The sequence below is a fragment of the Phodopus roborovskii genome, unplaced genomic scaffold (assembly GCF_943737965.1).
Source record: "Phodopus roborovskii unplaced genomic scaffold, PHOROB, whole genome shotgun sequence".
NCBI lineage: Eukaryota > Metazoa > Chordata > Mammalia > Rodentia > Cricetidae > Phodopus > Phodopus roborovskii.
Genome location: NW_026126443.1, coordinates 1,182,412 through 1,209,370, shown reverse-complemented (window position 1 = coordinate 1,209,370; position 26,959 = coordinate 1,182,412). Strand labels below are relative to the sequence as shown.

The 26,959-nt window shown below is 36.7% G+C and overlaps 2 protein-coding genes across 2 annotated transcripts in view; one reads left to right on the top strand and one right to left on the bottom strand.

Moving 5' to 3' along the window:
* The window catches only part of LOC127224676 (bile acid-CoA:amino acid N-acyltransferase), a 1,166,658-nt gene that overhangs the window by 1,015,849 nt on the left and 123,850 nt on the right, over window positions 1–26,959 (top strand). The window lies entirely within an intron of this gene.
* Invs (inversin) overlaps window positions 1–26,959 on the bottom strand; it is a 148,597-nt gene that overhangs the window by 117,517 nt on the left and 4,121 nt on the right. Inside the window, exon 3 of the mRNA XM_051187791.1 lies at window positions 9,413–9,579. Coding sequence (XP_051043748.1) covers window positions 9,413–9,579 — 167 coding nt within the window. The remainder of the gene's footprint in view (window positions 1–9,412; window positions 9,580–26,959) is intronic.

Sequence of the window (26,959 nt, the reverse complement as noted above, 5' to 3'; positions counted from 1 at the left end):
TGAGCTTGTGGGGATCAGTGAACCTATTCATGGACAGCAGATGCTCTATTTTCATGGCTTGGTAAAAGTAGGGGTCAGTGAAGAGATAAAGATGATTAGGCCACGAATAAGGCTGTGGGAAATCAGATTATGTTTAAAACAAATTCTATAAGCTATGCAGACTTTAAAAAAGCAATCTTTAGGTCTGCTCTACTGTTTTTGAGAGGTATGGTAACATAAAGTAAAAAGAAATGTTAGAGTTGAAGGAAAGAGCTTTGGATCATGCTATGAACCTAGTCTAGGAGAAACAAACACACAAGTACTTTTTTGGAGTTGAGATGGGAAAACTAGATTTGGGGCATATTCTTGGGCAGAAGAACCAGAAGTGGGGAAAGATAATGTGAAAACCAGAAAGAATGCTGATAGAAACCTGAATGGCATTATCAGGAGCACTAAGGTGTGAGCCAGAAAACAACAACAGCAACAAAAAACAAACAAACCAATCAAAGGCCAAGCCAATTCTGACAGTAGGAACAAAAGTTTTAAAGAGCTTAACCAAATTATACTCCAGTTAATGTACAGAGAAACAGATAACACATGATGAATCTGATGCAATGTGACCACTATAAAGCTAAGCAAAGGGTTTTTTTTTTCACATTAGAATTGTGTCAGAAAGTTTCAAAATGATGATCTTAATATGTTCTACATGACTAACAACTACATGTAAATAGACATACATGGACAAAAACAGAACTACTATGTGAATCTGTTTATATGAACTATCTTAAATCCATAGAGCCAGAAAGCTTATCAGTGTCTGCTAAGTTTGGAGGAAAGAAGCAACAAAACAAAACTGGTCAACAAGCAAGAGACTTTGCTTTACAGAGATAGAAATGCTTTGGAAGTAGGTAGAGGTGGTAACCACGTATCATGAATGTACTAAAGCTCCCAACTTGTTCACTTTAATAATGAATTTTGTTATATGAGTTTCACTTAGACAAATTAAGTTTTAGGACTTATTTTACATGTATGTGTGAGTGCCTCCATGTATGTATGTGCACCATGCGTATACCTGGAACCTGTGTAAGTCCTAAGGTGTTGGATTTCTTGGAACTGGAATTATTGAAGGTTGTGAGCTGCCATGTGGCTGCTGGAAACCAAACCTGAGTCCTCTGAAAGGGCAACCAGTGCTTTTGCTGAGCTATATCTAGTTAAAGTTAGTGTACTGTCTTTTAAAGTCAAGCATGGTGGCATATACCTGTAATTCCAGAACCCAGAAGGCAGAGGCAGGAGGATCACAAGTTTGATGTCAATCTAAGCTATATAATGATCCAGGCCAGCCTGGGTATGAGACACCCTATTTTAAAAAGTCAATGGGCAGGTTATATATAGACATAAAACAAGGGTTTGTTTCATGTATGTTGAAACTAACATTTTTGGAAAGATATTCAGTTAGAGAATTCTAGACAATAGCTGGAAAACCATATCTGGGAAAAGGGTTTAATTCTAGAGACAAAGATGGGAGAGAAAACAAAAAGTTCTGCGAGTCAAAGAAGAGTAGTGAAGAAGAAATAAAGGTTACTGTGAGATCACAGGAGTCAACAGAAAAAGTTAAGAGGAGCAAGTGGTCAAAATGTCAGAGAAGGAAGAATAAGGATGGAGAAAAGAGTGAGTCCACACAAATTAGGTTGTACTGTGTTTTATTGAAACAAGAACTACAAACAAGTCAAGTTCTATACCTTATAAGATTAATATACAACAGATAAGTATAAGGTATGGCTATATGCTGGCTAGTGTGAAATAAATTTGATGCATAAACTAGAGTAACCTGAAAGGAAGAATCCCAATTGAGAGGATGCCTCCATAAAATCTTCTGTAAGGCATTTTCTTAATTACTGATTGATGAAGGAGGGCCTAGCTCACTGTGGTTGTTTTATCTCTGGGCTGGTGGCCCTGGGTATAAGAAAGCAGACTGAGAAAGCCAGTAAGCACCAACTCTCCATGGCCTCTGCATCAGCTTCTGCCTCCAGGATCCTGCCCTGTTTGAGTTTCTGTCCTAACTTCCTTCAGTGATGAACAGTGATGTGGAAGTATAAGCTGAATAGACCCTTACCTTCCCAACGTGTTTTTTTTGGTCATGGTGTTTGTCCCAACAATAGAAACTAAGACAGGCTATAAAAGACATCTCTCCTTACATATATTTTACTTGTTTTTTTAAAAAATAATTTCAGCAAAAATAATTTGAAAATGAAAGTCAAAGTCATTATGATTTGATTAATTTCTCCATCCAAAAATAATTTTTCCACATCTTTTGATATAAATACACAGCTTGGTTCAGGCAAATGGTAGATCAGATGGGTAAGGGCCATGAGAATGAAGCAAATGATTGGTCAGAAGAGTCATGGGAATGGGGACATATGACAATATTTCTTAAATTTACAACCTATTTTTTGAGTCAAAGAAAAAAGTTATTTTGAAGGTTAGATGTATAAAGAGCTATGTGTGTCAAAATTTTTAGCTAGTAAGGTTAAAGTCAGTTAGTATGTCAAGTTAACTATTTTTCCTAATTAAAGTTATTTATAAAATACTTTATACATTTAATATGTTATATGTAGTTCTCAGTCTTTTTAAAGTTAGAAATCATCAATAAACTATCCACTGAAAGTGTGTTGACTTTTAATATTTATTGGTTGGTTGAAAATTGAATTCAGTGACAATTTAAAATGAAATATTTTATTAGGCACATCAATTTCTAAATGCAATTGGAAAGAATACCATAATTAGGAGAGCAATTACTTATATGGTCTTCAGATAATGTTCAAGCCTGTGTGTTTGTAAACATTACACACAGGTTATCTGCCTTCCATGGTCTCTGGCACAGATTTTAATACTGACATTTTATTTCTTAAATATTCACAATTTTATGAAGTAGGTAAGGTAATAATATAAACCCTATTTTTACAAAGCCACCTGTGTCAGGTCACAAGCTAGCGAGTGATGTCCTGTGGTACCAGATGTCTTTGAATTATGAATGGAATATAATCTTGAAACTTCATATCCAATTTCTTTTTCATTATGCCATATTGACTCAATAGACCTGGAAATTAGTAGGCCCTTGTCATCTAGTGAACTAAGTTATCAGTTCACATTAGCTTTCCTACTGCTTTGCACTTAAACCCCAAGCATGAGAGTTTTATGCAATCAGGTGTTGTGTTTGGGAGATGGGAGATGGGGAGCAATGGTTCTTCATAGCCCTAGGTCTCCCACTCATCATCCTTGTCAAGAGATTCGTTCAATAGGACATGAATTTCCTTATTTCGTCTACTCAGCTTTAGGGTAAAAACATCTTACTCTAGATCTTTAATTATGAAACCCACTGCAAACTGCTTTCCCATTTGGAGAATGCAAATAATTTCCCAGGGAAATTTTGGTTTTATACCTAGTTGTCAGCAATATTCAGGTGCATTCTAAATTCATGCCATGTTCACTAAACAAACAAACCTACTTGTCAAAGTCCAAACTCCCTCACTATACTTTGGAATGTTTTGTTCTTACTTTCCAAGGGACTTTGATTCAGAAATCATCTTACTTTCCCCCTAAATTTGTGTGTCTGCCTATTTGTACATGTATGCGGATATGTATGCATATCTGAATGTAGAGACAACCTTGGGTTCTTCTTCAGGCGCTGTCCACCTTGATTTTGTTTGAGTCAAGGTCTCTAAGAGCCCAAGCTCTCTGAATAGGCTGAGTTTGCAACACCACTCTCATTTAGTTCTTCTTCTTTAATTGTCTCCTTCATAAGCTTGTAGGCTAATTTAAACATAATCAGTGCTCAAGCCTTTCCACTTCTCAGCTGCTGTTTACTGCCAGGTTTCACTGAGCCCCGCCCTGCACAAGCATAGTTTAACTGTTGACTAGATAGAAGTTGTAGCAGGATTTTTGGGTTCCTCATCCACTGTTCTTTCAATCCCAGCAACATCATATATACCTTGCTTTCTTCAATGTATTCATTTACATTACAATTTGAAAAAATACTTTGTTTTGTTTTGTAGATAGGGTTTCTCTGTACTGCTTTGGAGCCTGTCCTGGAACTTGCTCTTATAGACTAGGCTAGACTCAAACTCACAGAGATTCACCTGCCTCTGCCTCCCAAGTGCTGGGATTAAAGGCATTCACCATCAATGCCTAGCTACAATTTGAAAAATACTTGTAAAGGAAAAAAGCCAGGATGACTGTGGTACTCTTTATAAGGCTTTCTTTCCCTAAATGATTACATTTTCTTAGATCATGTCCAAGTTAATTATTCCCAATCCTTTTAAAGAATGGGTATATACTTTTCCAGTTATATGAGATATATACATATATGTCTGGCAGAGTGGCTAGTTGAAAATCAGTAGGCATGGTCAGATTGGATGCCTTGTCATGAAAATCTTTTTCTGGGTTCTCTTTTTCTTGGTTTCTTTCTTTACCTTTAAACATTCATTGGTTGTTATTTTTATATTGTCTTTAATTTTCCAATATTGCTGCATTTCACAAACTAAATAGGGTGTTTCTTTTGACTTGTGTTCATGGTAGACTGCTTCCTTATGTGTTTGGCTATTTTTCATTGGGAGATACTTTTTTATTTATTTTAATATGGGGGAATTCTGGAAATTTAATGCAAAGATATTCTTTAAAGTATGTGTGTGTATTTTCTCAGAAACAGGATGTTTTCAAACTCCAGACTTATCATCTCCACCATTTTCTTAAAAAAATATTTCTTAATCATGCAACATTATATTCTTGCTTTTTTTGTATTCATTTTTGATTTCTTAAAAATGAAGCTTCTATAAGGCAAAGGACACAGTCAACAAGACAAAATGACAGCCTACAGAATGGGAAAAGGCCTTCACCAACCTCACATCTGAGAGAGGGCTGATCTCCAAAATAGACAAACTCAAGAAACCAGACTCCAAAACAAAAAAAAAAAAAAAAAAAAAAAAAATTCAATTAAAAAATGGGGCACAGATCTAAGTGGAGAATTCTCAACAGAGGAATCTCAAATGGCTGAAAGGCACTTAAGGAATTGCTCAATACCCCTAGTTAGTCATCAAGGAAGTGCAAATCAAATCAACTCTGAGATACCATCTTATACCAGTCAGAGTGCCTAAGATCAAAAACACAAATGACAACTTATGCTGGAGAGGGTGTGGAGAAAGGGGAACACTCCTCCACTGATGGTGAGAATGCAAACTTGTACAGCTACTTTGGAAATCAGTCTGGCAGTTTCTAAGGAAAATGGGAATTGATCTACCTCAAGACCGAGCAATTCCATTTTTAGGTATATACTCAAAAGATGCACAATCATACCACAATGACATCTGTTTAATTATGTTCATAGCAGCAATATTTGTAATAACCAGAACCCGGAAGCAGCCAAAATATCACTCAACAAAAGAATAGATAAAGAAAATGTGGTACATTTATACAATGGAGTACTACTCAGTGGTAAAAAACAATGACATTTTGAAATTTGCAGGCAATTGGGTGGAAGTAGATGAAACAATCCTGAGTGAGGTAACTCAGACACAGAAGCACAGACATGTTATGTATTCACTCATAAGTGGTTAAGTAGACATAGAGCAAAGGATAACCAGCTTACATACAATCCACACATCCAGAGAAGCTAGGAAATAAGAAGGACCCTAAGAGAGATACACATGGACCCCCTGGAGAAGGGGAAAGGGACAAGATCTCCTTAGTAAATTGGGAGCATGGGGGAAGAGGGAGAGTGGTAGGAGAAAGAGGAGGAGAGAAGGTGAGCTGTGAGGAGAACATGAGGGATGAGGAAGGTCCAGTTGGGGGAAGGACAGAGAAGGAGAGTAAGGAAAGAAACATCTGGATAGAGGGAGCCATTAAGGGCTTAACAAGAAATCCTGGCACTAGGGAAATCTCCAGGGATCCACAAGGATGACTCCAACTAAGAATCTAAGCAATAATGGAGAGGCTACCTTAAGTGCCCTTCCCCTATAATGAGATTGATAACTACCTGAAATGCCATCCTAGAGCCCTCATCCCATAGCTAATGGAAGCAGAAGCAGAGATTCACAGAGATAAACATTAAGCTGAACTCCTGGAATCTAGTTGCAGAAAAACAAAGATTAGAGGAGTCAAGACCATGCTGAGCAAACCCACAGAAACAGCCGACCTGAGCAAGTGGGAGCTCATGGACTCCAAACTGACAGCTGCAGAACCTGAATAAGACCAAACCAGGGCCCCTGAACGTGTCTGGTCTGTCAGTCAGTCAGTCAGTCAGTCAGTCAGTCAGTCAGTCAGTCAGTCTGCTTGGGCAGACTATGATGACACCAGCAGTGGAACCAGTATTTATCCCTAGTGCATGAACTGGCTTTTTGGAGCCCATTCCCTATGGAGTGATACTTCCTCAGCCTAGATACAGGGGGGAGGGTCTAGGTCCTGCCCCAAATGATGTGACAGACTTTGATGATCTCCCATCTCCCTCTCTGTAGAGTAGATGGGGAGTGGGATGGGGAGGTGGGCAGAGAAGTGGAAGGCTGAGAGGGAGAAGGAACTGGGATTGGTATGTAAATAAGATTGTTTTTAATTTAAATAAAATTAATAAAAAGTAATTTATTGAAATCACAAAATCAAACATAGGTCTGACTAGGCAGAACAAGATACTAAAGAATTGTTCCCACTCTTGCTCTGGAAAGTCTAGTAGTGTAACTTGGCGACATGGAAAAAGAGCAACAGCAACAGGGTTGTAACCATCAGATTCTTCAAAGAGCATGAAACTTGTAACATACTTAATCAATTACGTAAGTTCTAACAGATAAGTCTTAATTTTATTTATACTTTGACACAACAAAAGCCAGAATTTAAAAAAATCAAGACTAACAAGATGACGGCTTAGTGGGTGTGGTGGTTTGAATGAGCCTGTCCCCTTGGACTCAGATTTCTGAATACTTGGTTCCCAGTTGGTGGCCACCTAGTGAGGTTTAGGAAGTGTGGCCTTGCTGGAGGATGTGTGTCACAAGGGGTGAGCTCTGAGATTTCGAAGCCTTGTGCCACTCCCAGTTTTCTCTTTTTGCTTCCTGTTTGTGGTTCAAGGTGTGAGTTCTCAGTTGCTGTTCCAGGTACCATGCCTTCACTTTGCCATTGTGGACTCTAACCCTCTGGATCTGTCAGCTCAAATAAACTCTTTTTCCTAGAAGTTGTCTTAATCATGGTTGAAAAGTAATATAGTGGGCAAAAGCATTTGCTGCACAAGCTAGAGACCCTCAAATCTAAGTTCAATCCTCAGACACAGGTAAAAGTAGAAAGAGAGAATGGACTCTGACTTCCACATATGCTCACATAGCATGTATACACAATACATATAAGAATTTTAAAATTTAAAAGTATCAAAATAAGAAGCCTGGTGTGGTGGCTTGTACCTCTAATTATTACAGCACTAGGAAAGTTGAGATGGGTGAACTGCCACAAGTTTGAAGCCTGTGTATGCTGCACTGAGACTCTGTCTCAAAGCAAAACACAGAGACACACACAAACACACACACACACACACGCACACAACCAACACCACCCACCAAAAGAAACCAAACAAACAAAAAACTCCCACAAAACAAGCAAGCAAACAAATAACAACCCCAAATTAACACTGAAACAAAAAGGAACAGAAAATAATGTGTTGCATCTGTCAAAGCTACCTTTACTGATGAGGCAAGCCCCCTGCCAACCATGCTGGTCATATTTACTCTCCAAGAAGTCACAGTATTAGATCACCAACTTAAGTCCTTATCCCCCTCCCTAATAATCTACTTGATATCAGGGTCTTCCAACCTACACTTTTAAAAGTTGAATTTCATACTTATGTGACTCACAATGAGAAGTCTAAAGAACATCACATTTTTAATATTGGAACAATCTTATTTTTTTATGATAAGCTAAATGTAGTTACCCTTCCCAAGTGAATAATTTAGTTAGCTGACAAGCTTATGTGAAAGGGTATAAATACTTGAGTAGCAGTTAAAACTGAGGTTAAAAAATGATGGCGTGTTTTGGTTGTTGTTATTGTTGTTTTATAAATTACTATAATGAAAATCAGTTCAGAAGTAACTGGAAGCAAACTGACACACCTCACTGATGTGTGCATATGACAGCACAGTGAGCAGCAGATCTTAATGACAGCATCATTTTATGCATTCATCTCGTGAAAAGGTATTTTTCTAACCCTTCAATTAATCAGCTCTGTCTGGCCATTTTTTTAAATGGAAAATACCACTAATAGTTTATGCTGGATCTAACTAATATTCAGTGCTTTTTTTTTATTAAAAATATGAAGTATAAAAAATACTATAAACTAGAAGTATGTCTTATAAAACTAAACTTTGTGGATGGAAAATGATTTTTAGGCAAGTCTTTGAATTAATTTAGTAGCTTCTTGTTTTATCGTTTTACTGTGTTTATCTTAAATTTTGAAACTCTGAAAATCTGAACTCTGAACCTGTTGTAGTGGCCCACGCCTTTAATCCCAAAACCTGGAAGGCAGAGACAGGCAGATCTCTGTAATATTGAGGTCAGCCTGGTTTAAAGGGTGAGTTCCAGGACAGCCAGAGCTACATAGTAAGACCCTATCTCAAAAAACAAAAACAAAACAAACAAACAAAAAAAACAAAACAAAAACAAAAAACCCCTGAACTCCGTTACAATAACCTTAAAAATGTGAAACCACTAGTATTGCCAATATAATTTTATATTTTTAAGAAGTTAAAATTACAGTAAAAAACTGAAAATAAATTTCTTTATGGCCCTAATGCCATAGCTTTCTAAAGAGAATGAAGGTTTTGATTGTAAAAGTAATATTCATGAGGGAAGAAAATAAACCACGCAAAGCATAAAGATTCATGTTCATTTCTGATAATAAGCCCAACCACAAGCAGCTCTGTTGTGTTTCATTTTAGCATTTATCTTCTCTCCATACATGGATTTTGTGTGTAGGTGCAAGGGTGCTTGCAGCTGTATGTTTGTATGTGTGGAGGCTGCAAATCAGCCCTGGTGGTTATTTCTCAGGTGCCATCCACCTTGCATTTTGTTGACACAGGGGTTCTTTATTGGCCCAGAACTTACTGCTTACTTTAGGCTGGCTATCCAGTCAGTCCCAGAGATCAGCCTGTCTCTAGTTTTCTACTTTTTAAACGTAAGTTCTGGAAATATTTGTGCTTGTAGGCAAGCTCTTCATCAATGGACCTGTTCTTCACCAACAGTCCCAGTTACCTTGTTTTTATAGACCGTATACCCACAGTTATAGATTATTTTTGTAGGAGCCCAGAAGCCTGTGTGCCATGCCTTTACCATTTATTTGTTCATTGCACACTTCTACCAGTCAAGTAAAAAACAGCCACAGTCTCCTCTTCAATGTTATTGAACTTCTCACCTTTTGGGCTGCAAGGTGAAGGGCTGTTCTCCGGCTATGATCAGTTTTATTGACATCTGCTCCTGCTTTTATAAGAGCATCTGCACAGTCCAATCTGTCTGCCAACACGCAATACATAAGTGGAGTTCTCCCAAACTGGTCCTCTTTGTCTTTAAGAGAAGGGTTTCCTGTAAGTATAAGAATGATATTTAATTATTGTCCTTATTACTAATATAAGTAGGAGATACACTTGCTAAATCCTTATTATTGAGTACTGTACTAAATCCATTGCATATTGTTTCAATTAAATTTGGTCTATGAGGTAGATATTAGCAATCTGACATTATTAACAACTGAGGCTCAGAGAAGTTTATGGATCTATATACATGCATACTGAGAGTAGATGGCAGAGAAGACTGGGAAATAGGTAGTTCTGTCATGTTGGGCCTAAAAAGGCTGGTATACAAGGTCTAATGGAACTTCTTGAGCTTGTCTAGAGTTTGTCGACCTGTCTTTGGCCTATCACTTCCATATAGGAGCGACTCAGTAAAACTGCCTCTGCCCAGCTACTGCTAACATGATGAAATATTATTGGCCCTTACACCTCACCCCATCCTGAGGTCCCCACTCTCTTTCTTAACACTAAATAAGTGCATGCCTGTAACAATAAAATGAGCTCCTGCTTTGACAAAGCTCCAGACTCAGTGCAATTCTCTCCAGTAACTAGGAGGGGGGGGGGGTGTCAGGGTCTTCCATACTCTCCATCCTACTCATCCCCAAGGAGGGAAAGGCAGGACTGGCTCCTCCACAGCCCTACCTGCCCAAGGACCTGGCACTGTCACATGATTCTTTCTGACCATTCTTGTTCTACTCTGCTTATAGATGAAAAGAAAACACACCTTTCTCCTCCCCACTCTACCCTAAATTAAGTAAAGGATAACAGTGAAGTATTATCTTACCCTTTCTTAATGAGAGAGAGGATATGGAGAGGAAGGCACCTGGAGAAAGCAGTTCTTTAAACTAGTGCATGGCATGACTAATGTCTGTGAAATTGACCAGAATTAGGAGAGCAAAAGCTCTGGGTACTGAACTACAGGTAGAATCCTGCCCACGTCCTAACCTGGACAGAAAGCCCAGAAGTAGGAAAGGCCAGATGAGCCTGCAAGGGATCTGAAGACTGAGTCAATACTTGAACCAAAGTCTATAAAATTGAAACAGAATGTACTCTAAACCAAACAGGCTGTTAACCTTCTAAAATAGGACAACTAGAATCCAGTATCATTATACATAAAATGTTAAAGATATAGTTTCAAATTACTAGATAACCTGAGTTTTGAAAATATTAACTTAGTAAAAGATAACTGTAATGATCTAGATATTATAATCATGACAAAATTTAAAAGAAATTCTAAGTGCTCCAACAATCAATTATTAATGCTCTTGACACAAATGTGGAAATAAGTCTCTGCAACGAAAGAGAAATAGAAATATAAGTCCAAAGAAAATTTTATCTATTTATTAACACATATAATTGCATTTACATGTATATACCACTTATATATCTATGCATATTTGTTCAGAATCTCACTATGTAGCCAATGGTGACCTCAAACTGCCTTCCTGTTTTGGCTTCTCAAGTGCAGAGATTACAGGTATACATCAACATGCTGGATCATAGTGATAAATTTCTAATAAACAAGTGCAAAATCAAAATAAGCAAAAGCATAACCATACTAAATGGCTTAAGAGAAGAATGAAGATGACACAAGAAAGAATCAAAATTTGACGACAGACCCAAAGAATTTATTCAGTTTGAATAACAAACACTAAAGGCACAAACAAAAAGTGAAATTTTGGGGGTTTTTAACAGTCAGAAAAAAAAAACCAGTAATAAATCATCAGTGTTTCAAAATGTAAGAAAAACAGTAAAATACAAAAAGAAAAAAAAAATAGTTGACCAACTGGAGAGATGGCTTGGTTGGCGAAGTGCTCATCACATAAGTATGAGGACATGCATTTGAATTCACAGGACCTGAGCAAAAGCTGAATAAAAACACAGTAACATGAGCTATAAATCTACTGATCCTATTGCAAGATGGGAGGTAGAGACCAAAGAACCCCTGGAAGCTTCAGGCCATTTAGCCTGCTGTACGTAGCAGAGCACATACATACATGCATTTGCTAAGACACATATACACCTGCACTTTCACATACACACAAATGCATTTGCAAAATTTTAGAAAATGTATAATAAAAATACAAACATGGTTTAAGACATAATGGCTAGACATGGCCCAAATTGTTGAAAGATGAAGATCTACAGATGTAAGAAGTTGAGAAAAGATCAAACAAAATAAACCCAAAGCAATCTATGTTGAGTCAGTCAAATAAAGTTTGTGAAAGCTGAAAACAAAGATAGCAATGATGAAAGCAACAGACACCTGTGAGAAGTACCCATTCAAAAGAAAGTTCCTCATCTGAAGCTAAAGAGGCCAGGGAACAGGCACAGTTTTCAAGTATTGGGTGAAACAAAACTGTCAATTCATAATTCCATAGTTAAAATATCTTTTATTAATAAATATAAAATAAGGGAAAACTAATGAATTTAAAGTCATCAGTCAGTTCTCATTAAACTAATGTAGAAAGTTCTTCAAAGAGAAAGGAGGTGACAAGAAGATCTAGAATATCAAAAATGAAAAAAGACAACTCAACAGTGACTGAGAATACAGTTGATTATTCTCCTCAATTTTACAAGTTGTATTTTGATGACTGGAAAAAGCAACACTGTATGATATGGTTATCTATTTATATAGAGGGAATTAAAATTTGGGGGTATGTGAGACTGCAGTGGTTAAGAGTGTGTACTGTGCCAGCTGGTGGTGGCACATGCCTTTAATCCCAGCACTTGGGAGGCAGAGGCAGATGGACCTCAGTGAGTTTGAGGCCAGCCTTGTATACAGATTAAGTTCCAGGACAGCCAGGGCTACACTGAGAAAATCTATCTCAAAAAACTGGGGGATAAAAAAAAGAGTGTATACTGGTATTACAGAGGACAGTTTTGATTTCCAGAATCCATTCTAGGTAGCTAACAGCAGCCTGTAACCCAAGCTTCAGAGGATGCCACCTTCTGACCTCTATGGACACTGCATTCACATGCACACATACACAGAAAAATAATCACAATAATTTAAAAATATTTACATGTGTATGAGCACACATGCATATGTATGCATGATATGATACACATGTGGAGGTCAGAGAACAACTTGTGGTTGTCATTTCTGTCCTTCCACCATGTAGGGTCTAAGGATCAAATTCGGGTCATTAGGCTTGGGGCAAACGCCAACACTCACTGAACCATTTCATTAACTTTGGGGAGGTTCCGAATCTAATCTTTATCAATTTTGATTTATGGTTTCTCCTGAAATGTTTATTTTAGCTTTTAAAGCTCTTCTATCACCCAGAACAATGTTTTCTTTAAATAGGCATTAGGTTATTTAATTGTTCTGGGAAGGAGTTTCAACCATGGTGGCAGGAAACGTATGAACCTGCTTTGACATCGGGGCATTTGATAAGCCCCTCAATGCATTTCCCAAAGGCAAAGTATTATCTTGATAATCTCTTATTGAACTACATTTCTTAGTCCAATGCCTGCCTTTGCCACACCTTCTGTATAATCCAGGAAGGGAGAGGCATTCTGCTTGAATTATGTTTATAAAAAGAATTATTTCTAGAAATGACCTGTTTACAATCCCTTTTCAAGTGACTCTGTTTGCCACAATTAAAACATTTGACATTCTGATTTTTCTTTAAACCTCTTGAAATCACCTCTCCTATCCATGTATCATCATCATGGCCATGAACTTCAATATTAGTTGTATCTTGGATCCAATCCTCCAAAGGTGCTGATCTTGCTTTTAAAGGTCTAATTATCCTTCTGTATTGGGCATTTTCAAAGCCAGTTTCAATTACTATTTTTCTAGCTTCTATGTCTGGTATCATTCTATTGACTGCTGATGACAGTTTTTATACAAAATCCATGAATGCTTTCTTTGGGTTCTGTATAACTTTTGTAAATGATTCAATTTCCTTTCTTGTTTCTCCAATTCTATCCCGAGCATTCAAGGCTGCTGCATGGTATAAAACCAAGAGGTGATCATCATACTGACACTGCCTTTCTAAAACAGCATAATCTCCTTCTCTAATAATTTGATATTGGTCCATATCCATACCTCTTGCTTTAGTCTTTTGTTCAATATTCTTAGCCTCTTCTTTGAACCAGGAATTCCATTGTAATTGTGGTTCAGGTCTAGGACAGCTTTAATCAAATCTATCCAATATATGGGGATAATCCTATTACAAATTGACCAAGTGTTTATAATTTGCTTCACAAATGGTGAATGGATGCCACATGAGACTATAGCTTCCTTGAATTTCCCTAAATCTAATATTGCCACAGGCTTTCAATTAGCTCCTATAGAACCTCTTTCACCTGGCACTTCCTGTAAGGTTACTAGGTATATAAAAGGTAGCTAGTGTGCAGGCATATATATAGACAGAACAATGTATACATAATAAATAAATACTTAAAAAAAAGACCTTAGAGTGTTCCTTTTTAATCTTAAAATGAAATGCTGATAGAGGGACACTCCCTCAGCCTAGGCACATGGGGGAGGGCCTGGGCCCTGCTCCAAATGACATGACTGACTTTGAAGATTACCCATGGACGGCCTCATCCTCCCTGGGGAGTAGAAAGGGGATGGGATAGGGGTTGTTGGGGAGAACAGGGGAGGACAGGAGGGTATAGGAACTGGAATTGTTATGTAAAACAAGCTTGTTTCTAATTTAAATAAAAAATTTATATAAAAATAAAAACAGAATAACCTTAAAAAAGACCCAACTACTTGCTAGTTATACAAAACAAAAATCCACTTACCATATAATAATAAATGTTTAAAAGTAAAATCAGAGCAAAGACTTAACATGCAAACACTAATCAACAAATTTGAAGTAGGTTACTATCTAATAGGGTAGACAACAGCAAAGACAACTATGTGGAACACACAGAGGCATTCTGTAACTATAAAAGGTCATTCAACAAAAATATATAATAATGCTAAATATATATGCAAAACTGATAAATTATAAACCTCTGAAAGAAACTTGTACTTAGGAACTTTAACATTTCTCTTTCAAAATACCAACAATCTTTAAAATCAAGACCTGTAAGGATAAAGCAAGCATCATTGGAAAAGCAGCAAGGTCCAACAAATATTTATTGAACATTATGCAGTAACAGCAGATACTATCTTTTGGAACACCCACAGAGCATTCTCCAAAAGAGCAAGAAAGCAAAGTCTTCCAGTGTGTACTTGGAAGAGAATTATGAATACTGGTTCACAGAAACAACAGTAAAAACTTAAAGCACTGAAAATCTACCAAATATGTTCTCTGGTAGTAATATAATTAAGCAAATAATAAATAAAATAGGTGTAATGGGAAATCATCAAATACTTGGGAGTTAAATAACATACTTTAAGATAATGCATGGGTTAGAGAGAAAATTTCAAGGGAGAATTTAAAACAAATCATTTTTATATAAAAATATTACAGGCTTCTTGCCCTACACAGAGGAGAAGCTTCAAAGGAAACACACAACACTGAAAATATACAAAAGAATAGAAGAACTGTTTCAGATTATAAACTGTACTTTAGTACACTAAGAAAAGCAAATTTAATCCAAAAGGAGAAAGAACATAATAAAAGTATGTATAGAGATCAGTAAAATTAAAATAAAAAAAAGTAACAGAACAAACAATGAAGCTGAAGGCTCTTGGAAAATAAAAAAAAAAATCTACAATCGGACTAATGACATAATAAAAGTATGTATAGAGATCAGTAAAATTAAAATGAAAAAAATTAACAGAACAATCAATGAAGCTAAAGGCTCTTGGAAAATAAAAAAAAAATCTACAATTGGACTAATGATTAAAAATAGATGATACTAGACGGGGCAGTGTTGTAGTCCGTGACAGAACATTTGACTTGCATATATGAGGTTCCCCAACATTGTAAAAACACATAAAATAACAAAAGCCAGTGAAAACAAGTTTTTAATATAAGGGACAAAAGAAAAATTATTAGTATAGACTTCAGACCGTTAGACATTTAAAAACAAGGGAATATCACAAATTAATTTTATGCCCATAATCATTTAATCTAAAAGAAATGGATAAATTCCATGGAAGATATAATCTATTAAATGTATAGATATCTTCAATGGTATTTGCAGTAGGCAAAATTCTGAAATGGCACCTGTACTGGTTTGAATGAAAAATATCCTCCATAGGCTTATGTATCTGAAAATTTGGTTCCCAGTTAGTGACATTATTTGGAGTGTGATGGAACTTTTAATATACAGAGCTTTGCTGGAAGAAGTAAGTCAATCAAGGGGGCATTTCTTCCCGTGCACTGTCTCTGGTGTGTGTGTGTGTGTGTGTGTGTGTGTGTGTGTGTGTGTGTTTGAGATGTGATCTCTTAGTTTCCTGCTCCTCTATCATGTCTTCCCTACCATTATGGAAATCTAGCCCTCTGAAACCATGAGCCAAAATAAACTGCTCCTTAAGTTGCCTTTGCTTATAATGTTTTAGCACAACAACAAAAATGCAACTAATATAGCAAGTAGGATGTCCACTTCCTAGAATACATGCCCTGTATGATCCCCTCTTAAGTGAGGGGAGTCTGTGGATATGGTAGGGCATCATCCCATAATTATCTTCTGTTTTGTGGTAAATATGATGGGGTTTGCAGCAAAATTTAGGTCATTAATCACTGAATTTAAGGTAATCATGAAACATTAACTCGAGTGGCTTTTATTGATTGATGATTGAATGATTGTGGTGGGTGCTGGGGATCAAATTCAGTACTTATTACATGATTTTCAAGCACACCACTACCAAGCCATACCCCACAGCACATGGGTGGGTTGCTTTTAAAATAATGTAGAGAAAAGGTAGGGTGTTGGAGAGACTTGAAGTAGCCAAGACACCTGTTGGCCTAAGAGAGGCAAACTGCCATAAATGTTAAAACTACACAAAGGTAAATTCTGCCAGGATGTTCTTGGATAAGAATTATGACCTCAGATGAGATCCACCCTCACTGACACTCTGTCAGCCCAGCTAAGCCATATCTAGATCCCTGACCCAGAGAAACTGGAAGGTAACAAATATTTGTTGTTTTAAACTAAGTTTGTGTTAATTCTTAGGCAGCGCTAGAAAACTCTTATAGTATGACAATTGTTAAAGAAACCAACTTTAAAGTTATTCCTTCCTATAAAGTACTACTAAGATAATGTACTAAAATTCTTCCCAATCAACTTTTGTACATTTGTGTTTTTAAAATTATTATGGAAAGGGAAAAATGTAAAGATGGAAAGTTATTTCAAGGGCCAGGTATATAATTCAGTATATAGTACTTGCCTACTAAGTGTGAGACTCTGGGTTCCATCTACAGCAATGAGAAGAAAAATAATTTTTGAAAGGAAAACTAAAATTGAAGCATTTTGTATTATATAGTTTGAAGACACAGAGCTACAGTAACGAAGATGGTGTGGTAACAGCAAGGATTGCTATAGATCGACATGCTATATGGGTCAATATAGCAGATCTGGGAGTATTGGAAACATGCTTGTAATGATTCATCGGTTTTTACAAAGCTGCAAAGGCAAACCACAGAGCAGTATTTTAAGCACATGTAGCTGAAAAATCTGGAATTCATAGTCAAACCAAACCAAACCAAACCAAAACAAAACCAAACCAACCAAAACCTTTCTATCTATACTTTGCTGTGATCTTACCAGGTTAGGCTGCTATACCAAAAGAGTATAGATTGGGTGACATTTAAACCACGGGAACTTATTTTCCATCATTATGGGCATGGAAACCTAAGATCAAGGTGCCAGCAGGGTTGGTTGGATTCTGGTGAGGGCCCTCTTGTGGGTAGCAGACTACAGACTTTTATATTTTAAACAGTAAGAAAACTAGAGAGCTCTCTAATCTCATTTGTGAGTGTTCATTCTCAAAACCTAAATAATTCTTCAAAGGCCTCACCTCTGATTATTATATTGTGTGGCTTAGGATTTCAATATGTAAATTCTGGGAAGACATACATTCTTAGTTCATAAATAGCATAGAAGATAAAAATTACTTCTAAATGTATCACTGAATTAAATGTACAACTATAGCATTATAAAACTGTTAGAAGCTAACCTGTGTTAAGGATATTTTAGGTATGATCCCTAAATAATACATACACAAATTTGTTTTCAAACTAATTCAAAATTTTTGTGTCTGAAAAACATTGTTAGAGAATAAATGACAAACATAAATGGAGAGAAAAAATTTATGAAACACATATCTGATAATACCTTCTTTTCCGAGTAAAGAAATTGCTACAACTGAGTACTAAAAAGACAGATGATGCAATTTAAAAGGCACAGAATGTGTGAACAGACATTTCACCGAATATACATCTGAAAAAGAAGGCAACATCATTAATACACGGGAATGTAAACTGACCCACAACGTGACACCCCTGCACAGCACTGCACTCTAGCACAGGTAGAGTGAAAACAAAACCCAAACAAACAACATCAGCTAATGCAGAGAACATCCGATAGGTACAGCAGAGCCCTAGCTGAGGGGAAGAAAAGACCAGTGGTTACCAAAGGATGTGGAGAGGGACCACATGTGACCTTGAAAGCATGACAGAACTTCACTGTATGATCAATGTTACTACACGTGGTTGTGATTGGACATTTATACTTGTCAAAATTAAAATAATTGTATACAAAATGGAACTCTTAGTGTATTATGTGCTATTAAACTTAAAACCAGTAACAATAAAATGACCATAGCTGCTGCAATTTTTGCTGCTTCTGACATGGGTACTGATCAGGCACTATGGTGTGTGAAGGAAGGCAATTGCTCGGTTGGTGACTTGGTCTGAACTCTGCTGATAAAAATGAGGCACTGACCAAGTGAAATGTTTTATTTGAGGAAACAGCAATGCACATGGTATTTCTGCCTAGGCTATTTTGTACCTGAATTTAAGCTACTGTGTTAGGTTTTAAAAAACATATTTAAATTTTTTTGAGATTATGCAATTACATTGTTTCCTCCTTTCTTTTCCTCTCTTCAAACCCTCCCATATACTCCTTGCTCTCTTTCAAATACATGGCCTCTAAAAAGAAAAGTTTGCTGTGTTTGTGCGTGGTGTATGTTCCTAAATATATAAATGCAGCCTGTTTGGTTCATATAATATCACTTTTATGTATGCCTTTAGGGCTGACCATTTTTTATTGGCTAACCAATTGGTGTGGTGCTCACCAGGTGAACTGTTTTTCCCCCTTTCAGAATTCCTTACTTGCCTGTAGTTCTTCGCCTAGGGTTGAGGCCTCCTGTAAGCTTCCCCTTTCCATTATTGCTTGCTTGCTTGCTTGCTTGCTTCCTTCCTTCCCTTCTTATTTATATATTTATTTTCAATTTAAAAAAATTTTTTTCGAGACAGGGTTTCTCTGTGTAGCGTTGTAGACCAAGCTGGCCTGAAACTCACAGAGATCTGCTTGCCTGCCTCTGCCTCCGAGTTCTGGAATTAAAGGTGTGTGCCACCACCACCCGGCTTTATTATGTCCCTTTTCAAAGAACACTTCAGCACATATTCTACACCTGGTTGTCCTGGGAACCAGAAAGACTAACAGCTTCTTCAATGATTTACCATTTTCGTGTATATTGGTAACAAAACAAAGAATTCACTGCTTGAAATTCAAATATACAAATATAGTCAGGTTTGTATAACTCCTAAAGGAGGCAGGTGGTCTTTTTTATAACCTTAGTTTTGAACATGGAAGCAGTGTTACATTTGAGTCAACATGTCTAATAACAGAGATATGCAAAACATGTTAGTGGTCCAACTAATTATGTTCTCTATAAGGTTCTTCAATATTGCATCCAGAAGACTCCCAGAACTACTACTTCATTTATAGGTAAAGTCTCATTTAAGTCCAGGCTCACTGCAAACCTAAAATGTAACGTAAGTGAGCATGATTGTGTTATGAATCACAGACCATCAAGGTAACACAAGGAATATGCTGTAGTAAGGCTAGTTTTGAGTTGTCTTTCATGAGAAAGAGACACTATGTAGGTGTTCAATTTGCTAGGGTTCCATCAAGACAGTAGTAGCCAGATGTTAATAATATTATCAAACATTGTAAAGTGTGATCCCTTCTTGGAAACTCAAGAAAGCAAACTGAACTAGGAACTGTGGTCACAAGAATAAATGAAGAAAATCAAGAGAACACCATGCCCTGGCATAATCCTAACTGATTAGGCTCCTCAGATTCAAAGTGAAGCCAACACTGTAGGGCTACCATGTTATTCTGCCACCTAGAAGAAAACAATGTAGGCTCATAGCTGCCTCCTCCTATGTCTCCTGTGATACAGGGAAACTTTGCATTTGACTTCAATCCCTGACAGACTTTTGTTTAAGTAGTGGTTATATTTCCCAAAAGGGAAGCTTTAATTGGGTTATGTCACCACCATTCAGTATGTTGTGACTTTGAGGTAAAAACTGTCTATTTGAGGAAATTGAAAGTATATAACCTCATTCATTATTATAAAAAACATCTTGTGGGTCCTGCCTTGTGTCAGTTGGGGATGGGGTAGGGTGGGGGACACAATGACTTTTGGGCTAGTTTCTGAGTAATGAGAATACTATGGGGTTCAGGAGTTTGGGGCCCAAACAAAATAACTGATGGAAGGCTTTATCTAATTATTCTAGTCTCTTTCTATTTTCTTCAATTACAACATTTGCTAATACATATTAGGTACATACAAAAATAATATTCTGGAGACAAATAAAGCATTTTGGTGACCGGGAATTTTAACTAACAACAACATGTTTTTACAGAGGTAGGGCTTATGAGAGGGTGGCCTTCTCAAGGACAGCTAACACAGAAGCAGTTGGCTAGTGTGCCTTGTGGTTTTAATTAATCTGTGAATTGTGGAGATGACTTCTCTTCCATGACCAATTGGGGTTTGTTTACCTAGGTCTGGCATTCTGCTGTGTTTGAGCACAGCTCGGTAGGCAGAGTGGTATTGTGTAGGAAAGCCACTGCTGGATCTCATTTAGTCATTGCAAGGCTTGTTTAAGCAGCAGAATCTGAGTATCTAATGGGCTGGTTGGTGTGACAACCTGAGCTCCAGCTCTAATTAAAAGGAAGGGCCATCACTAGCAGTGACAGTTGTGCCATTCCCCAACTGCCGTATCACCACACTGGCCCAGAAATAAATGGGATTCTCCGCTGATATCCTGCTGCTTGTTCGAACATGTCATCTTCACCTGACATCATGGGTGTATTATTTCATTTTCCTTCACTTATTTCCCCACACTTTTCATAATGTCACAGGCTTGGGAAGGCATTTGCTGTCATTGAGGGTACTCCAGAGTTTACAGAATGTTTAAAGGTATCTTTTCCATTAAAATCATTATAAGCATCTGAAAAGATCACTTGCACCCATAACTATTTCAGAATTATCATGGCTGGAGACATGCCATTAGATTTTACTATTAAATATGTTCCAAAAGTTATGCTATAGCTTCACTATGTTTTAATATTAAAATATATAGTAACTGTATATCAATCTATTGGCGTTCCTTTGGAATTCTGTAGATTTTTAAATTTTAAATTAAACTTTTTTTTTATGAGAATAGGTCTATAAACTTTACCACATTGCCAAAAGAGCCTATAGTCTGTGCAACTTGTTGTGTGTATGCACATAGGCATGTCCACCCAAAACACAATGTTAAGCCAAATTCAGTCTATGTAACTGTTCAGGGAAGGGCATTTAAGGTAGCCTTTCAACTGTTGTTCAGATTGTTAGTTGGGGTCATCCTTGTAGGTCTCTGAACATTTCTCTAGAGTCAGTTTTCTCTTCAAACCTATAATGGCTCTGTCTTTTATGGCATCTCTCTCTCTCTTTCTCTCATCTATAGGTAACTGTTCAGTTCATCAATGGAGGCCCAAGGTTACTCAGTTCTTTCTTATTCTCTACATGTAAGTATGGAAGTGTATGTGTATACAGAAAGATGTATCCAGACAGTGACAGACAGTGAAGTCCCATATGTCTTTAGTTAGAATACATTGTTAAATTCATTAACAAGTTACAAAACAAAACAGTGACTAGTAACGTAAAACATGACTTTATGAAGGTTAGCTAAATTTGTCACTAATACTAACAAGTATAATCATGTACACAGTCTTCCCTTGATGTTCAGGGCGACTGGTTCTGGGATCTCCAGTTACCAATATCTGTATATGTTCAAGTCCTTTATAAACACATAGTACTGATACATAACCCACATGTGTTTTTCCATATATCTTAAATTGTTTCTAGATTGCTTATAATACCTAATACAATGTAAATCTTACAGAATTATTTTAGAATACTGTCTCGAGAAAAAAAAAAAAAACAGAAAAGTCTGTACACTGTCCAGTACAGAACAAGTTCCCCCCCTACCCACCCAAATATTATCAGTCTTCAATTAGGTGAATCTGTGCCTGTTGAACTCATGACAGAGGGCCAACTGTACTTTAATATCACAAAACATGAATTATTAAATATTTTATAAGTTATAACCATTTTACTTTTTTGTTTGTTTGTAGATAGACTTTCTCTGTGTAACATCCCTGGCTGTCCTGGACATTTCTCTGTAGACCATGCTGGCCTCAAACTCACAGAGATCCATCTGCCTCTGCCTCCTGAGTGCTGGGATTAAAATCATACACTACCGCCCAGGAACCATCTTACATTTTATAGATATACAATTTAGTATTTAAGGTAAAGGTTGATGTAAAAGAATATTTGAAATAGTACCTGAAATAATACCTGGATTCTTCAACTTACAGGGCTCACAACTTTACCTAACTTCTTCAGAGATACTACATGGGGAAATGATTTTGAGAAAGTATTCTTGCTCAGAAGGTAGACAGTAATAAAAGGTGTAGCTGGGTCAGCAGGTAATCTAGGAAGTGGGAAATGCTAAAGCATCCATACCATCATTGTGTTAGGTGCAACAGCAAGGACTGTGACTAAAAGGATGTTTCATTCAGACAAGGCCTCTAGTCCTTCTCCAGGACAATGGACAGCTCAGAAAGTGTTCGATTTAATTAGTTGTGTAAGAAAGAGACAGTCATCCGTTTCCATGGAGTCAAATGCATCATTGGCATATTTCTCCATGGAAACAGAGATGGGAAAACAGAAAATGCTAAAGTGAATGAATTCACTGAGCAGTTGGTGAACAAAGATACAAGAAAAATAATTCATCAGTAGTATTATGACACTAGTTTAGGAAAGAGAAATAGCACATATGTAGTGATCATCAAACATGTGGTATGTAAAAAGATGTTTAAAATAGGCTGAAATTTAAGATCAAGAAAACATATTTTAGCATGAACACACACGAGTTGGGAAATGCCACAGAATAAAGGTGTGGTTGTATGCACAGAAAATACAATGGCACAATGCCTAAAAGACCAGCAGTGTCCTTCAGTCAGTAAGGACCCAGGAGTTCCTTGGACAAGGTGATAGAAAACACAGGAATCAATTAATAAATTTATTAACTCTATACTTGTTACATGTAATGCTTTTTAGTTTTTAAGACTTTTCTTTTAGATATATTAAATTATAGGAAAGTTTAGAGTTTTACAATGAAATGTTTGTTAGTTTATATGAATGAACTAGTGTGCTTTTACTTTACAGCATACCCCACAGTTTGTTTTCTTTGGAAGATTGTAATTTTCATTAAAACAATGAAGAAGTCATTTTATATAGTTCTTTTTTTTTTTTTTTTCTTGAGGAACTCTGATTCAAGTTTTCCCCCCTTCAGGGAATTTTGCTCAATCTGTCTCTCAATTCAATTTAATTCAACTCAATTCACTTTTAGTTCTGGCCCTCAAAGTATTCATAAGACTATTGGGAAGGAAAGACAATTAAATAAGAGTTATAATATTTACTCATTTCTTCAACAAATAGTTCTCACATGCCTACTATGTATCAAGTACTGTGTTGAAAATGATAATGAGTGATTCAGTCTGCTCTTGAAGAAGTCACTAAATTATGAGAAACAGAAAGACATTAAAATAGTTACTTACAGGAATACAGTTATACAGTCTCTTGAAGAAAGCATATGGAATGCCAAGATAGAATACAATAAGGAGAGACAAAACTGAGACTGGATTGTCAGAGCAATTCTTTTTGAAGAAACAGCCTTATGGTACAGAACAGCCTTATGGTATGGAGGTTTTTAAGAGTCAGACAGCTGGGCGGTGGAGGTGCACACCTTTACTCCCAGCACTCAGGAGGCAGAGGCAGGCAGATCTCTGTGAGTTGCCAACCTGGTCTACAGAATTAGTTCCAGAAGAGGCTCCAAAGCTACAGACAAACCCTGTCTCAAAAAAGCACCCCCCCAAAAAAAGCTTGTGTCTAATTTAAATTTAAAAACAAAATAGAAAAAAATGATGTTTCAAGTATAATGGCGAGAAACAAAAGTGTTTATAAGCCAGGAAAGACTGTAAGTGTATAGACTTTTTTCTTTTTTTTTTTTTTTTTTTTTTTAGCGTACAATGATATGATTATTATAAAGTCAAGATACGTGTAGGGGTATAACAAGTACAAAATCCTGCATTTCACTCACAAAAAAAAAAAAAAAAAAAAAAAAAAAAAAAGAAAGAAAGAAAGAAAGAAAGGAAGGAAGGAAAAGGAAGGAAGGGTAAAAGGAGGCACTAAAGGAAGAGGCCTATAATCCCAGCCTGTAGGAAAGAGTAGATCAGGAGTTCAATTTCATCATCAGCTACAATGGGAGTTTGAGGTCTGCCTGGGCCAAAAGAGTTGCTGTCTAAAACAAACACAGGCAAGACAATAAGTGACTATTGGGGTACTGACAATGTAGTATTCTTTAATTTAGATGGAGGTTAATGGGTATTTGCTTTGTGCATTGTGTAAGTTGTGTAAGTTATATGTGCTTCTTTCTATATGTGTATAAAATAAAGGGTATATACATCTTCTGTGTTTTCTCAACAGGAAAGAATGGATTAAGGTGGAAAAAATGAGGCTGATGGTGTAGATGGCTCATGAAGCACAGTTTTGGTGACAGAATGGTAACTACTACCATCCATTCTTTTATTTTGCTTCTTTGCAACTGTGTACTGTGGGTTTTAATAAGACATGAAACTATCCAGGGAAAGACTGGTTCTTTAGCCCCCTTTGTCCTAGCGTGTGGATCTGTTCTTAATTTCAGACTACCTCCTTACTGACAAATTATTTCCTTGCATCTCTCTGACAAGTGGGCTTTGACTGCAAAAGACAGTATCTGCCTTCTATCCACCAAGCAAACCACATAAATGCTAAGTCTGTGGAGACAAGCATTTCCAGTTGATTCTGTGGAGAGATTCCTACTCACCCCAGGATGCTCATATACCTTTTTACTATTATAATGAGTCAAAAGTCTGACTTCTTCAAGTCACAGTTATGGCAGTTTAGCTCTGTATCAATGTACATGTGAGGGAAAGCAGAGAGACACAAATGTATGTACGGGCAAATAAAAGGACAAGGAGGGAGTTTCTAAATACAAATAATAACAGAGCATGTTTAAATGCTATTGGAGAATTTTCTAATATGAGAGCGAACAAAAGTTTGAAGATGTTATCAGAGGTTTAAGCAAAGTGGAATAAATTCCTGGAGAAGATGGAAGGATAGAACACAGGCCTTGTCAAGAAGAACTGGCCTTTGATAGAAAGCTGAGTATTTTCCATTTTGTCAGAAAAAAAGGAAGAGCATAGGCACAAACACATGAAGATTTGTAGATATTATTCTAAAAGATGAGGGAGTTCTTATTTAATGTCTCCATTTTTCTAGGGATCATACATTATTATCTGAGAAAAGAAGGAGAAATTGGAAGCCAAGCTTTCAGGATACAAGGAATGTACCAAGTATTCACAATGGAAAATTGTGGTATGATAGATGGTTAGGTGTAGAGTGATTATTTGGAGCAGAGATCAAGAATTGACATATAAAACTTCAAGCTATGTCTAATTGTTCTGGGATTGCCAGGGTACATAAATTAGGTCCATCCAGAGTGAAAGCCTTATAGCCAGGTGAAACAGACGTGAGCAAAAGAGTGAGTTTTTCCAAAAGAAAGTTGTACTAGTAGACCATGGGATCGAGACTGGACAGGGAGAGAGATAAAGAGAGAAACTGGTGGCTAAAAACTGGGGAAGAAATTATGTTGGAAAGCTCAAGGAGGAGGAGAAACTACTGCTTCTAATTGTTAAGTGATCTGGAAGTGTTTCAGTTCAATGATTGAGCATTGAAACGAGTGATATGGAGGTCCCAGATGTCAAGTTCCAGGAAGGAACTGGGAATGCAGGCAGCTGAGGTGAAGGGAGAACAATGTGTCTCATAGAGGGAGAGAGAGATTTGTAGTATATACAAAATTTGAGGCAATTTATTTTACTCTTAAAGAAGAGTTTGTTTAGTAGAGAAAAAAGCAAAATGATAGCAGGAAAAAAGCCATGGAGTAGAAAGTATAAAGGAAATTATCAAAGAATAGACATACCCTTGACGCTTACAAAAGGTTAGAGTTTATAGGTAAGAGCTCATAAAAAAAGTGGGAATGTAAGATGAAAAAAGTTCTAAAGGATCAAGTATGAAAGTTCAAGTAGTTTTGAATTTATTGCTTATTATCAGTCATGAAGTCATCAAACACTGGGATGTGTAAATATTACAAATGATATTTATTTTCATTTTAATTTGTTCTTCTTTGAAAATTGTGACTATGTGGGCTGGAGGTTTTGACAATTCTGGAAAGTTTTTGTTTTAGCCATTTTGGCCTTAATTCTGTTCATTATTCATCTTGTTCTTTCTAGGACTTCCATGCTGGACTTCTAAACCATAAATACATAATAAATGACAGAGAATAATTTTAAATCATCAAAAGTTATTTATAAACTTAATACTTTGAGTATATTGCCCAGTAAATTTATCAAGTAATTTACCTCTTTCTAAACCATATTCTGAGCCTTCAGGATTTAAGTTCTTTCTTGTTCAAGAACCAGAGTAAAATGTAACTAGTAATATAATTTTGTTAAGTTGGTGGGGTTTTTTTGTTGTTGTTGTTGTTTTTTTTTTTTTTTTTTTTTTTTTTTTTTTTTTTGCTTCATTTTGTTTTTTTGTTTTGTTTTTCCAGACAGGGATTCTCTGTGTAGCGTTGGAACCTGTCCTAGAACTTCCTCTAGGGGACCAGGCTGGCCCCAAACTCACCAGATCTGCCTGTCTCTGCCTCCCATGTGCTGGGATTAAAGGCCCATTAAATTGTTTAATCACACTGTAAATTTAAATGATGAACAAACTCTCCTGGGACAGAGTTGTTTTTATTTGCTTGCTTTTCTTTGGTATTAGTGTATGTAACCATGTGTGTGCGAATGTCAGAAGTCAGCACCGACTGTGTATTATC